The 14,557-nt window shown below is 45.3% G+C and overlaps 1 protein-coding gene across 1 annotated transcript in view; it reads left to right on the forward strand.

The window, feature by feature from the left end:
- Window positions 1-14,557, forward strand: part of SP3 (Sp3 transcription factor) — a 36,619-nt gene that overhangs the window by 8,203 nt on the left and 13,859 nt on the right. The window contains exon 3 of the mRNA XM_018572524.1: window positions 8,779-10,039. Coding sequence (XP_018428026.1) covers window positions 8,779-10,039 — 1,261 coding nt within the window. The remainder of the gene's footprint in view (window positions 1-8,778; window positions 10,040-14,557) is intronic.

Below are 14,557 nucleotides of genomic sequence, written 5' to 3' on the forward strand. Positions count from 1 at the left end.
CCGGCTATAGAGCCGGCGGATCGCTTGTATGAGGTACCGGGATGTGTGCCTCCCGCTTTCACGCTTGTCCCGGGCTCTGCTGTGCCTGGTGCGAGCCTGGGACCAGCATACTGCCTCTGTCACAGGGGATCAGAGGGAGGTCGGTACACGACCTCCCTCCTGTCCCCTCTCCGCTGTCAGAATGCGGAAGTGATGTATATTACATCACTTCCGCATTCTTGTGTCACTCCAGCTTGCTCCAGATGCTGGAGAGAAGCTGATGAAGCAGATCTGTGCTTCATCAGCTTCTTCAGGGGGGTCCTAGGTGACATTAGGGGTCTTGGAGACCCCTGATGTCTCCATAAAGAGGACCTGTCACATATTTTGCTATCACATAAGGGGGTTTTCTTAGCCCCTATGTGATAGCAATAAAGTTTAAGTGGGGGAAAAAACCATTTAAGTTTCCCACCCCCAAAAATGTAAAGTTACAAATATAAAAAAGAATAAAATTGTTTTAAAAGTCCCCACCCATACATACACGCATGCAAACAGGCGTCGGGTGCGCATACTTGCGAAAATGACGATTTTGCCCATTACGCCGCACATGTTACATATCGTCGAGAACGTCTGAATGAGAGCAATAATTGTAGGGCCATCAATCCACTGATAACACGAAACTGATGAGCTGTAAAAGCTTTTAAAGCGTCGCCTATGGTCAATTTTGGGTATGGTAGTTTTTTTGCGATTTCGCGGGTGCGCGCAATTTTAAAGCATGACATGTTTGGTGTCTATTTACCCGACGTGACCCCTACTTTTATATTTTACCAAAAATATGGGTAACAATCATTGTTTCCTAATATAATGAAGAAAAACCTTTTTTCCCCCCAAATTTTCAATAATGTTTCCTTTTTAATATAGTAAAAAATAAAAGCCGGTGGTGATTAAATACCACCAAAGAAAGCTCTATCTGTCCCCAAAAAATGGTATAAAATTTCAGTACAGCGTTGCATGACGGAATAAACGTCAAAGTACTGCAGCGCTGAATACTGAAAAATGGCCTGGCCAGGAAGGGGGTCTAAACACCTGGTCTTCAAGTGGTTAAAGGGTTTGTAAAGCCTCCGTTTTTTTTTGCCTATATCTACTGCTAGTAAGCAGTAGATGTAGGCAAAATGTAAAAAAAAAACCCCGCTTTAACAGCTGTGTAAACTTACCCTGTTTTCGCCGCGTGCTCCCGCCCCGAGAATCCGAAACTGCTGGGGCGGGCGCACGCGCAGTTCGGATTTTCAGCCGGGCAGAGACTCAAGGTAAGTCTATGGACGCGTGCACCCGCATGCAGACACCGCTGGATCGGAAGTGCCTGCAAGCAGAGAGAAGTCAGCGCTGGATCGGAGAGCCGATACACCGCTGGAGGGACAGATGAATAGATCAGGAAAGAAGAGGAAGATCGGATTAAGAAACCTCATTTACGATAAGTGCTAACATTAACATGGGGGGGGGGACACACATTTTTTTACTTTAATGTCACTTTAAGTGTTCCATTGCTCTTCCTCATCTCCCTCTCCGGGGTGGATTTTCTTAACTCAAGTGTGCATGGATGACATAGGCCCAACTTTAAAGGTAAACACCTGTATCTAAAGCCTTTGGTTTGTTGCTTTTCACTGACTCTCAAGCTAAAGTTCATTTTCCCAAGGACTTTTCACTTCCAGGTTATAACACTATAAGGACTCAGTCACATGGTCATTTTGGGGTATACAGCATACAAATTTGGGCTTTTCTATGTGCCTGGGTAGCCCAGACACTGCATAAAGCCTCTCATAGACATGATTGGCTTACGCAGGTATACGCCAGTATTTGCATAAACACATATATAGCATACAAATATATTTCCCAAAACCATGTCTGTGGCTGTACCCAGCCCCTGGGCTTTCAGGGTGCAGGAAAAAAAAGCCCAACTTATGTTGTATGTCTCGGTGTACATGAGCCCTAAAATGTGGACATCAGTATTTACCATATCGCACTTTGAAGGTAAAGTCAGAAGCTTTGTAGATTTGCGCCTACTCTTTCAGCATAGATGGGAATGAGCATTGGAGCAGTTTGGCTCATATTCTCAGTTAAATTGAGGTCTAGGCTTTGGTTTAAGCCATTCTGAAGGGTTTTAACCCATTTCAGTGTAACTTTCACTGTGTGTTTAGGGTCCTTGTCCTTTTTCCTCAAACTGCTCTGTATTTGGCGCCCTCAATGTGGCCCTCCGTTCCTTCGAGTCCCTGCCAATGAAGGTATGACCACAAAAATCTAGTCTGTGTGAGACAGCCGACCTCGTTGGATACAATTTAATTGGCTTGTTTCCCCAGTCATCTTCCAGGACAGCCATCGAGATATAGGCTCCGCCTGCCTGCAACAGGAAACACATCAACCACATTAAATAAATAGACTCCTCCTTCCATCCCAAGTCAGTTTTTTTGTGTTTCCGTCGAAGGACCTTGTACTGCATAGTTGTTGGTACATTTTGTTAAGCTGATAATCTGTGTGTGGGTTCAGTTTTAGCTCCCTCCTGTCATTTATCTTTCTGTACCGGTTTACTTCTTTTGATTGACTCTAGGCATAACCCTTTATTTGGGCCTGTTCACACAGAAGTGTAATGGGGCACATGTGCACCGTTGGTTTGCGTTGTGCATGCATTGTTAGTGTTTAGTTTTTTCTATTTTTATCAACTTTAACAAACTTTAACTCTGCAAAACAGCGGATTGTGGTGCGTTTTTTGCTACATAAATATGCAGCATGCCTAAATTTTTCCTCAAAGCACTAGATGATACTTTGGTGTGACTGAATGAAGCACATAGACCACCATTGTTTTTGCTGTGTCCTTGGGTGAAGCCTGCGTTGATGGACGTAAAGAACAAAGCATCTCGATGCACCTGGTGTGATTGAGCCCTTTGAGTCCACTGCATATTCATCTTTGAGCACAGAAGCATATTGCACAGCACAGAATCACATGGCAATTGGCTGCAGATCTATTCAGAAGTAGTTATGGAATCTGGCAGCCAGGAATGATATCCAACTGTTTCTAAAATTCTACAGATTTAAACATAATGGACAAGGTGTTCATTGTACTTTGTCAGTGCTTGACAAACATGGGGGAGCCCAGTAGACATTGGTTTCGGTAAAGGGGCTGAGGAGCACTGACAAAATATGGTTTGCTGGTATATTACATGGACTCGGACTTGAGCATTGCACCAATATTTCCTGGATAGCAATAGCAGATCAATGCAGGCCTGGACAACTCTCACCCAGAACTAGGCAGTCAACTTTAACAACCTCAGAGCCAGCACTACGCTTGTAGGTAGGTGCAGTATGCGGCCACTAGATGCCCCCATGGGGCCCTAGAGATAGATGCAGCTCTGGCCTGGGAAGACTCTGTGTCCCAGGAGAGTTGATTTATAGGGGGTGCCCGAGAGGGGAAGTAGTCAGAGATTACAGGAGAGCAGAAGTCTAGGACTGTTTGCAGAGTCTCCGGAGGGAGACTGTTTCTGAAAATAGGCTGGTCCATGGGAAGGACAGGGCCAGGCCTAGGACTATATAGAGCTACAAAGATTCCCTAGTTTCCCCACAGGGGGAAACCCACCGAGGTAGGACTGACAAGGATGGGATTCCAGGGAATAGTGAAGTGCTATAAGACTGACGATATTTGCCAGTGGACTCTGGGCTGCACCTGGTCTGATGTACCTCTCTCTCTAAATTGTAACCCTATGCAACCATCAAGAATTGGGCCGTCATCCCACCCGGGGGTGGCTGAAACGTATACTTTGTTCTGTTTTATACCTTCAAGTAAAACCAACAAAAATACTATTTGTGTGGGCTGGTTCTTCTCCCTCCAACCTCTGAGAAGGTGGGGTTCTACCGGAATGTGATGTTGGACTGTATCGTGGCTGTAACCATTTGAGGAGGGTAGGTGCGCAATGGGGCTATGCCTGACACAGGGTGCCGTTCATGGTGGCCTTTCTCCCTAAGGGGGAGGAAGCGCCGAAGACCGCAGAGGCGGTTGAAGCCATGAGGCCCTGTGTACGCAGCACTACACGTGTGGGAGTGTTTGCACGAGGCCAAGGCCGTGGCCCCTGACTGTGGGGTGTCTGGTTTTCAGTTGCATGCATGGGGTTACCCAGCCAACCCAAAGGGAACACACACACAACACCCCAAGAGTGAACCCCGCCCTACACGCTACCTGCATATTACTATATAGGTATTTGACATTTACACATTACAAACAGGACTATACCTAGTGCATTATGACTCCTATAAGGTATGGCTCTATGTATAGAATAATATAAATGTACATAAGATCACCTACAAAACACTGTACTATATGAGCTGTCATGTCAGCCACAGCAGAACACATGCACTTCACCTGCATAAAAGAGCTGGCCAGATGCCTGGCTTCTGGGAAATAAGGGGTTACAGGGCCATCCTCCAATACACCCTGCTGTCACCCCAGTGCTGTGCCTCCACTGTCCAGCTGCAATGCCGGTTTGTACTGCAGCCTGGATGCACGCTGCCACTGCAAAGGGCTTTGCCTGTTCATTAAAAACAGGCCAAGCCTCTGATACTTTGCTGGGGCTGCCTACATCAATCAGTTCATTGTGGAAAAACCAGAGGAAGGCAAAACGTCTGGCTGCACCAGGGCACTCTAGGGGATGGAGCCCCTTCTCACCTCCTAGCCCCCTTCTTATATACACCCCAGCTTTCAAGGACACGGTACACCAGAAAACTATATATATATTTTTTTTCCCATATTGCCCATCCCTGATTTTGCATGTTGCTTGGAGCGAATAAGCTTAGAAAGGCAGATGGTCTGTAATAAACTCTAAGTATGGCTTCTTAGGAGTGTATGTTTAGCCCAAAAACCTTGAGCTGCATATTGTCCAGATGTTCTAATATGTCAACTGAGTGCTAATTGTTGAGAAAGGGTTAATGAACATAGTCATCCTCTTTAGATTAGGAATACTGGCTGATCATGAATTTAAGTAAAGGTAAAGGGCGATGTTTTACCAGAGGTGAATGGATGAATAGCTGTGATGGCTAAGCAGGAAGGTGTTACCAGAAACAGGGAGCTGAAACACAATAACATCTGTGATCATTTCTAGGTTTGGTGACCAAGCAGCATTTCTGCAGTGAGCAATCTGGAATCTGTTCCATTACCTACTTAAAGTATCTGATAAGTCTTAGTCTTTGTACATTAATTGCTGCAACCTCGGCATGGCAAAAATCATTGCCATAATATATGAAAATGCCTCTAAATACCCTTTTCCTTGTCTTTTAATTGCGGTCAGGTGACTGGTAGGTTCCCCTCTTTACACAAGCTCAATAGGGACAAAGGCTCGATATTATACTCAGCGGCTCCTGCCAACTACACTTATCCCGGGAGCTCCTTCACTCCTTTAAAGATGGACTTCCCCAAGATGGCATCAGCGTTCCCTCTATCAACTTGGCAGGTGGACATGCATTGTGCATAATAATGCTGACATTCCTGTCTGACTTTACCTCACTCATGCACAGTAAATATAGTTCATCGCCCACGTGTACGCGGCCAAGTGTCAGCATTGGGAGTGTAAGAGTTTGTTTTACTACCGGGCTTCAAAATGGTTGCTGTCAATATGGTGGTGAAATCCATGCATGTCCAGTAGTGTCTGATCTGTGCTACTGCGGATGTGCGGGATCGCGCTTTGATATGTCTGATGTCAGAAGCACGCTGACAAGTTCCCGTGAATGCACAGTAGTGGCAGGACAGACTGGACACTACAACACGTGTGATTTTTGCCGCTATATTGGTGGCAGTCTTTAGGGAGTAATGGACTGACAAACTCTTGCATTCCCCATGTTGATACTTGAGTGCACACATGTAGGCACATTTTTTTCTATTTTATTTTTGCACATGTGTGAGGATCTTTTTGGGAGTGCAGGAGTCAAAAATCACTCTTGCGCACCCAATCAACTCCTGCCACCACTTATGTCGGACCTCTCTCCCGCCATGTTGCTAGCATCAGAAGTGTTGGCAGGCAGAGGTTTAGGAAGTGTATCCCCTCTCACTCGCCACCCTGCTGTACCCTTTGTCCCCCAACACCACTCACATTCTTCTCTGCTCCCCTCACCACTCTGCAGCCCTCATAACACTCTGCCCTGCACCACCACCACTCCTCCAGCTCTCGTCACTCTGCTATCCCCACCCACCCTGGGATATCCTCCCTTTAAAACTCTTGCCACATGCCATCCACTGCTTTCCCTACTTTACAATAAACCCCCTCTTTCCACTCTGCAACACAACCCTGGCTCTACACACATTTTCCCCATGTTACTCTTGCACATTACTCTGCCCCTTCCTTCCTGTCCTCTCCATTTTTTCTCCTGCCACATCTTTTCACACACCTTCACACACCCTCCCAACAAGGACTGCTAAGAGGCTGGTGCCAGGTCAAATGTAGGTACTTGTAATAAAAATACATTTCATTATGTATTGTAGATCTGTATGAATGTGTTATTTATATCTGCCTATGGTTCAGCTTTAAGGCTCCTGGTCAGGTGGCTTTAGCTAGTCATGGACATTGCAGGTAAAATAAAACCAAAAACTAGACTTTCCTAAAGTTAGGTACAATTAAAAGCGTGTGTATGACAGTCTAAACAAGTACCAATACAGTTAATGTGCAATTCTCATAATTTCAAGAAAAAAAAACAAAAACTTCCCTGACTGAGCCAAATCATCCTTCATTTGTGCCTCGCATGCTCCCCCTCCTAGACACTGTTGGGATGGGGAGCTTGCAATGGAAGGGTTTCAGCAACAGGCTGTCCAACAATAGTAATATGTATAGCTCACTGCTCTAAAATGTTGCAATTCCCAAAAGTGATAGACTTATCTGATTCTGTAAACAGAAGCCATGTAGTCCAGGTGGCAAAATGGTGTACGGTGTTATCATGGGTCTGTGCTGTCAAATGTGTCATAAGCTCAATATTAGCCATTTTGTTGGCCCATTCTGTAATTATGGGACAAACTGCAGATTTTCAATGATGAGGAATAATTGCTCTGGTCGCCAGCAGTAAAAAACGTAATAGGCCCCGTTTACAGCGCGGGAGCGAGCCAGGCAGGATCGAGAGGAGTGCAATCTTAGGTGAGGGTGTGATTGAATTAGAGATCACTTGTTGGAAAACACGGAAGACCTCTTGCCATAACGCCAATATCGGTGGACAGTGCTACCAAATATGCCCTACAGTGGCTTTCTCCACTCCACACCTTCAGCAGATGTCAAGGTTTGAGCGTACCATTTTATGGATAACATGCGGGCTACGATATCATCTGTTCAGCACTTTGTAACTTTTCTCTTGTGTGGAGATCACAAATGTCAGCTTATGTGTGAGAATGGATGACTTGTGGACTAAAAAGATGGTTTTATGTAGGGTTCAGTATTTTACCTCTACTGTCCAAGACTATGTAAAGCCACCTGACTAGATAGAATACATGAATGCAGTTCTATCATAATGAATGCATAATTAAATGTATTTTTAGTAGAAGTAACTACATTTGACCTGGCACCATCCTCTTGCAGTCCCTGTTCATTCAGCAGGGCTCCATTTAAGGAGAACTATGGGGTCAGGGCTTTTCCCCATAGTTCTCCTAAGGGTCACCGGAGAACACAAACTAGCGTTCTCCCGTGACCCAAAACTCAGTATACGGAGACGCCGCAGCGGGGACGGATCCAGACAATACTCTCTGGATCCACCCAGCTGCGGGATTGACAGCTGGCTCTCCCTAACCAGAGGCAGAGCCAGCTGTGCCCGTCTGTTTCGCTAGTCAGCGCTGGAGGATCGGGGATCCCCGCAGGGAGCCGTGAGTGACAGTCACAGCTCTCTGCAGGGATAGATCGAGAAGTGAGCGAGCGACGGTATGTGTTCGCTCACTTCCCGATCTACTGAGCCAACCTGTGACAGTTTCATTGTCACAGGTCGGCTCAGATTATGAGGTTGAGGGAAAATCACTTGCCTCCTAATTCTCTAAGCCACAGAGTCTGGTAGGGGAAGCATGAGACACAAATAAGGAGAATTGTGGCTCAGGCACGTAAAGTAACGGATGTTGGTTTCTCTGATTTTAGGTTTGTGCATCTCATAGTGACTGGATTTGGTCTTGTTTATACTGTCATACAGGAGCCTACAGTTGTCATTAAAAAAAAAAAAACCTGGGACCACTGTTGGCTGTGAGTTTGTTGTAAGCCTTTCACTGCCCCTTTCCAGCAGTTAATGTCAGCAGTGAAAGGGTTAAACACATTGGATTCTATTTCTAAACGTTTTCATACAACTTTCACCCAGGGTTCACACATTGTCAATTGGATCCATATAGAACATTTGTGAATTTTTGGTAACCAACTAAATGCACTCCATTCATCGGTTTTGTATATGTTTAGCACCCTTGGCCAATAATAGGAAAGGCCCTCTGCAATAAACCTAAATTTGGGGGATGCCTGAGATTTCACCTCATGCTCTTGGCAAACTTTCTATTTTATTGCCATTGAAACAGTGTGCAGATCAATTAATTTGCTGCATAATTCCAGATCAGTGACTGAGCAAGTATCAACAGCAGTCTAACTGCCAGACATCTAGCATTTCCACAAGGAGGTCGGCCTACGTATTTCCCTCAGAACAGGCCTTTTTTTTTTTTTTTTTTTTTTTTTTTTTTTTTTTTTTTTTTTTAACCTTTGTTTTTTGAAAACAAATCTTTTCTAACTGCTTTATATTGAATCTTTTTTTTTTTTCCCTCTACAGACGGAGGAATTGACATCTGTGCAGTTATCAGGAGGTCCAAATAGATGGGAGGTTCTGACTCCAGCCCAAGCTGCATTAAAAGATGAAGCTGGAAATATCGTTCAGCTCCCAAGTGGTGCTACAGTAACTTCAAGTGGACAGTATGTGCTACAGACTCTTCAAAATCAACATCTGTTTTCTGTAGCACAGGGGTCAGACACAGCTAATGGAACACTGTCTAATGTTCAATATCAAGTCATACCACAGATTCAGACATCTGATGGTCAGCAAGTTCAACTTGGCTTTGCCACGTCTTCTGATAACGGCGGGTTAGACCAAGAATCTGGTCAGATTCAGATAATTCCTGGAAACCATTCTAGCCATCTAGCTGGTCAACTTCAGCAAATTCAAGGCGTTACATATGGAGGCCAAACACTTGGCTTGCCTGGTAACATCACCTTTGTTCCCATTAACAGTGTTGACCTAGATTCATTGGGTCTGTCTGGCAGTTCTGAAGCCATGACGGGCATTACAGCTGATGGACACTTGATAAGTGCAGGGCAAGCCATAGATAACTCTGATACTTCTGAAAGGACTGCAGAGCAAGAGCATGTTTCTCCTGATGGTGATACAAACTCTGAAACAGATATGTTTGTGCCAAGTTCTTCGTCATCTCAGCTTCCTGTTACCATAGACAGTTCAGGAATGCTTCATCAGAGCGCAAATAGTATGGGTGACAGTCCATCTGGGCACCTGCAAACATCCGATCTTCAGGGAAACTACATCCAGAGTACTATTTCCGAAGAGTCGCATAATATTCAGGGCTCTACGTCGCAACACATGGTACAGCAGATCCACCTTCAAGATACCCAGCAGCAGACCAGTGAAGCCCAACTTGTGCAAAGTATAGCACAGCAGGCAATCCAAGCTGTTCAGGCAGGAGGTCAAGGCATATCATCACAAGCTCTGCAAAATCTTCAGCTTCAGCTTAACCCAGGAACTTTCCTTATTCAAGCCCAAACAGTGACTCCTTCTGGTCAGATTGCCTGGCAGACATTTCAAGTTCAAGGAGTCCAGAACTTGCAAAACTTGCAGATTCAGAATTCGTCTCCTCAACAAATAACTTTGACGCCCGTGCAAACGCTTACACTTGGCCAAGTTGGCGGTCAAGGTACTCCAGTTAGTTTAAGTACTGGTCAGTTGCCAAACCTGCAGACTGTTACAGTTAACTCAGTAGACGGTATCCATTTGCAGCACGGGGATCACTCAGACAGCCCAACAGGTATGTGTCGTCATTAAAGTTGCTTACCATTTGGTGACTGAATGTTAACGAAAATGTATTCATGTTAGGTGTGGTTTTCTATGTTATTGCATTGACATAAGAGTAGATTTATACCATATGCAAATTAGGTTTAGCAAAAACAAAGATGTCTACATGGAAAGAGCCAAAATAAAATGCAAAATCTGAATTCTACTTAGAAACGTATCTTCTAGCAGCAATAAAGAAAATCAAACCCCACCTCTCTAAGGCTCCTTGTGCTATAAGCTCCTAATATCTTTATTTAGTTGGGCAGTTGCACCCTCCTGCTGTTGTCAACTGGTGAAAGGGTGATACCTTTTATTACATTTAAGGACTCAAAAGCAGAGTAGAAGAATTTCCATACAAAAGGTATAGATATTAATATTATTATTATACAGGATTTATATAGTGCCAGCAGTTTGCGCAGCACTTTACAATATAAGGAAGACATTGCAATACAATCCAGGACCGCGATTCGAACCTTGGTTCGATGAAAATTTTACTCACTGGACCTCAGTAGCCCTGAACTATGGGAAGTTTCAAACAGTGCTGTCATTAAGGAAAAACAAAAGTATGCAAACACTTTTTCTTTGTCTTTAGTTTTCCAACCATTTTTTTTTTTTTCGTGATTGGAAAACCTCCTAAGATAAGACATTTGCTCCCCCAAGTGCTTATTAACCCTGTATCTGTTTGGTGAGGATTTTGTGCAAAAGTGGTTTGTTCACACTGTAAATCTAGCCATTTCCTGTCTTAAAGTGGACCGTTACCCATGTCTTTAAAATAAGACACCTTTACAAATATTTAGTAATGACGATCCACAAACAGATAATTGGAGGCTTTAGATTCTTTGCATACCTTTATTTCTTTTCTTTCCCAGTCTTCTGACAGTGGCCATGTTAACTAAGGATATGTTACTAGATCTCCATTTACTTCCTGGCATTCTAGGACATGTGACTGTATACATCATCTCAGGGGAGGAAAATGCCTTTTCCTGAGATCAGATGAGATTTCCCAGTAATGCTCTGCTGATGTAGTGTGCTAAAGTATTGCATCCTTGGATCATTACATCATTTGTGGCAGAAGTGGACCAGGAGGTAGATGAACTCTATTTGTAAGTAAATAAAAATAATGTTTAATGATTGTAAGTAGGGATCCACCAATACCAAGTACAGTACTCGGTACAAGTACAGATACTTTTCCAGCTCCAAGACTAGACTAGAGAAAAATTCAAAAGTTAGGAGGCAGCTGTCATTTGTAAGGAGCACACGGAGCTCCTGGGATTTGTACATCTCTGTTTTAATGTATGACATTGTTTTTATAAACATATATAAGGGATGCACCGATACCAGTTTTGCGAGTACAAGTACTGATACATTCCCAAGTACTTACAAGTACGAGCACTGATACATGTCTGTTTAGTGTCATGTGAAAGTTTTTCTAAAACAATACAGACTACTGGTTTCAGGACAGTGGTGGAGCGCCAGAGCCAGGTCCCAGCAGCAACCGCTGCAACCCTCTTAGTTCTCATGAAAATGTCAAGCATTGGTACTCAAAGTATCGGTGCATCCCTAATTGTAAGATTTTAAATCAGCATGCAGAGCTGCATGCTGATGTGAGTTTTAGTGAAAGGGGGTAAAGGCCCACTTTAACAAGGGGCTTACTATAGCGGCGGAGCATGCATCAGTCTTCAAAACCACAGTGATTAGCGATCGGAAGCCTTTTCTAGAGCCCTGTTCTCTCTGGCAGGTCCTGCCCTTCACCAGATCCCGGCTGTGACTTTACTAGAGCTGCAACAGTTAATCGATTTTAGTTGATTAAAATCGAAGATTGAAAACGTTGGCAACGTTTTCGATCGTCGATTCGTCAGCTATCGATTGATTTGCCTGTTCGGGGCTCCATATGCGGCCTGAACCACACGTCACACGCTGCTCCCGTTGCGGCCGCCGTGCACGCTGAAGCCGGGCACACCGCTGCTCTCCTCGGCGCGATCTCCCTCTCCCGTCGCTGGCCCGCTGACAATCGAGGGCCCACCTTCTGAAAGCAAGTCAGTGGTGGAATACTGTACGGAGCTGCAGTGTGGAACAGGTGTGCAGTGTGGCGAGGCAGTGGTGGAATAGGGGTATGGGGGTGCAGTGGTGGAACAGGTGTATGGGGGTGGAATAGGGGTATGGGGGTGCAGTGGTGGAACAGGTGTATGGGGGTGGAATAGGGGTATGGGGGTGCAGTGGTGGAACAGGTGTATGGGGGTGGAATAGGGGTATGGGGGTGCAGTGGTGGAACAGGTGTATGGGGGTGGAATAGGGGTATGGGGGTGCAGTGGTGGAACAGGTGTATGGGGGTGGAATAGGGGTATGGGGGTGCAGTGGTGGAACAGGTGTATGGGGGTGGAATAGGGGTATGGGGGTGCAGTGGTGGAACAGGTGTATGGGGGTGGAATAGGGGTATGGGGGTGCAGTGGTGGAACAGGTGTATGGGGGTGGAATAGGGGTATGGGGGTGCAGTGGTGGAACAGGTGTATGGGGGTGGAATAGGGGTATGGGGGTGCAGTGGTGGAACAGGTGTATGGGGGTGGAATAGGGGTATGGGGGTGCAGTGGTGGAACAGGTGTATGGGGGTGGAATAGGGGTATGGGGGTGCAGTGGTGGAACAGGTGTATGGGGGTGGAATAGGGGTATGGGGGTGCAGTGGTGGAACAGGTGTATGGGGGTGCAGTGGTGGAACAGGTGTGCGGGGTTGTGGTGGTGGAAAAGGGGTATGGAGGGGCAGTGTGGAATACGTGTTTGGGGGTGCTGTGGTGGTACAGGTGTATGGGTGCAGTAGTGGAAGAGGTGTGTGGGGGTGAGAGCCTTTTTTTTCTCTTTTTTTATCCGATTAACCGATTTAATCAAACTTAATAATCAGCCAACTAATCGATTATGAAAATAATCGTTAGCTGCAGCCCTAGACTTTACTTTGTCGGATCATTTTTAATCATTGGCATTTAAAAGATGCTAAAAAAACTGCTTAAAGGTAGCTACAATGATTAGTAGCCACATTGTCCTTGGTAAAGACAACGTTGTCATTCCAAACATTTCATATGACAAGACATTCATACAAATATTGCAGGCTTAAAGAGGAACTCTCACATATCCCACACAAGCTACAGGCTTCGTTAACATATATGGAAGACAGAATGGGATGACAGTGTCAAGTGGAGGGGGTTGCCACTTTAAAGGGTTATTTCACCTTTTACATCACAATTTGCAAAAAAAAACTCCAAGAACTGCCTATGTGTTCCAGCTTTTGTAGTATATTAACCACTTCATGCAGGTTCACGTAAATACATGTTATCCACTTGAAGTGGTTGTACTAAGAATGCTGCTGCTGTAGCCGTTTTCTTTGTATTGTTTCTTCGTAAAGTTTTAAACAGCAGGTGCTCTTTATGTGCAAGCGATCCGACGAGTGTACAGTGCGGCACTCTGTGTTTTCTCCCCCCCCCCCGCTGGCTTCCCCAGGCTTCGCTGTATCCCTTGCGGGGCCTGGGACCGGCACAGTGGGTCGCCACTGACAGATCAGAGGGAGATCAGCAGGCTTCGAGCTGCTGATCTCTCCTCCGATCACTGGACCTGGAAGTGATGTGTATTACATCACTTCCAGTGTCACTGGGCACATTCTCTGGCCTTTAGAGCCAAGAGAAGAAGCTGGGGAAGCAGATCTCTGCTTCATCAGCTTCTTTGGGGTCCCTAGGTGACATTAGCAGTCTGAAAGACCCCTGATTATCTCTATAAAAAGGGCCTGTCACATCCTATTTCCTATTGCATCGAGGGCTTGTTAGACCCCTATGTGATAGCAACAAAGTTGAGTGTAAAATGAAAGTTGCATATACCCTGTTTCCCTGAAAATAAGACCTAGTGCTATTTCTGGGAATTGCTAAAATATAAGACCTACCCCGAAAATAAGACCTAGTTGTGTCCATTCCCAGGGCCGGTGGTGGCACAAGGGGGAACTTGAAGAGCCGCAGGAGAGAATCAGCGGTGCCAGCGCTAGAGGAGCCGATGCCTCCTCTATAGAGCCGACTCCTGTCACAGGCGGAGTGATACCAAATGCACTCCGCCTATGATGAATTGATAGTGAAAGTGCGCTTCACTCATTTTGGCCAGCGATTGGTTAGCAAATTGCTCTGGGACAGGTACGGCACCTCTGATTGCCCCGATCACCATATTTTTGTACATGAATACATGTAGACTTTTCTACATGAATAAGCGTGGATTGAATAAAAAAAAAAGACCTACCCCGAAAATAAGACCTAGTGTGTTTTTTTTTGAGCCAAAGAAAATATAAGACGGTGTCCTATTTTCGGGGCAACACGGTATTAAAAAAAAATTAATTATAATGTTAAAGTCCCCCCTCCCTCCCACGTCCACTCCCACGTACCCCCTCCCACGTACCCCCTCCCACGTCCACAACGCAAACACGTGTCGAGTGCACCGACTTGCAAAAACGAAAATTGCGCCACACGTT

This window comes from Nanorana parkeri, unplaced genomic scaffold (assembly GCF_000935625.1).
Source record: "Nanorana parkeri isolate BGI_ZX_2015 unplaced genomic scaffold, ASM93562v1 scaffold44, whole genome shotgun sequence".
Lineage (NCBI taxonomy): Eukaryota > Metazoa > Chordata > Amphibia > Anura > Dicroglossidae > Nanorana > Nanorana parkeri.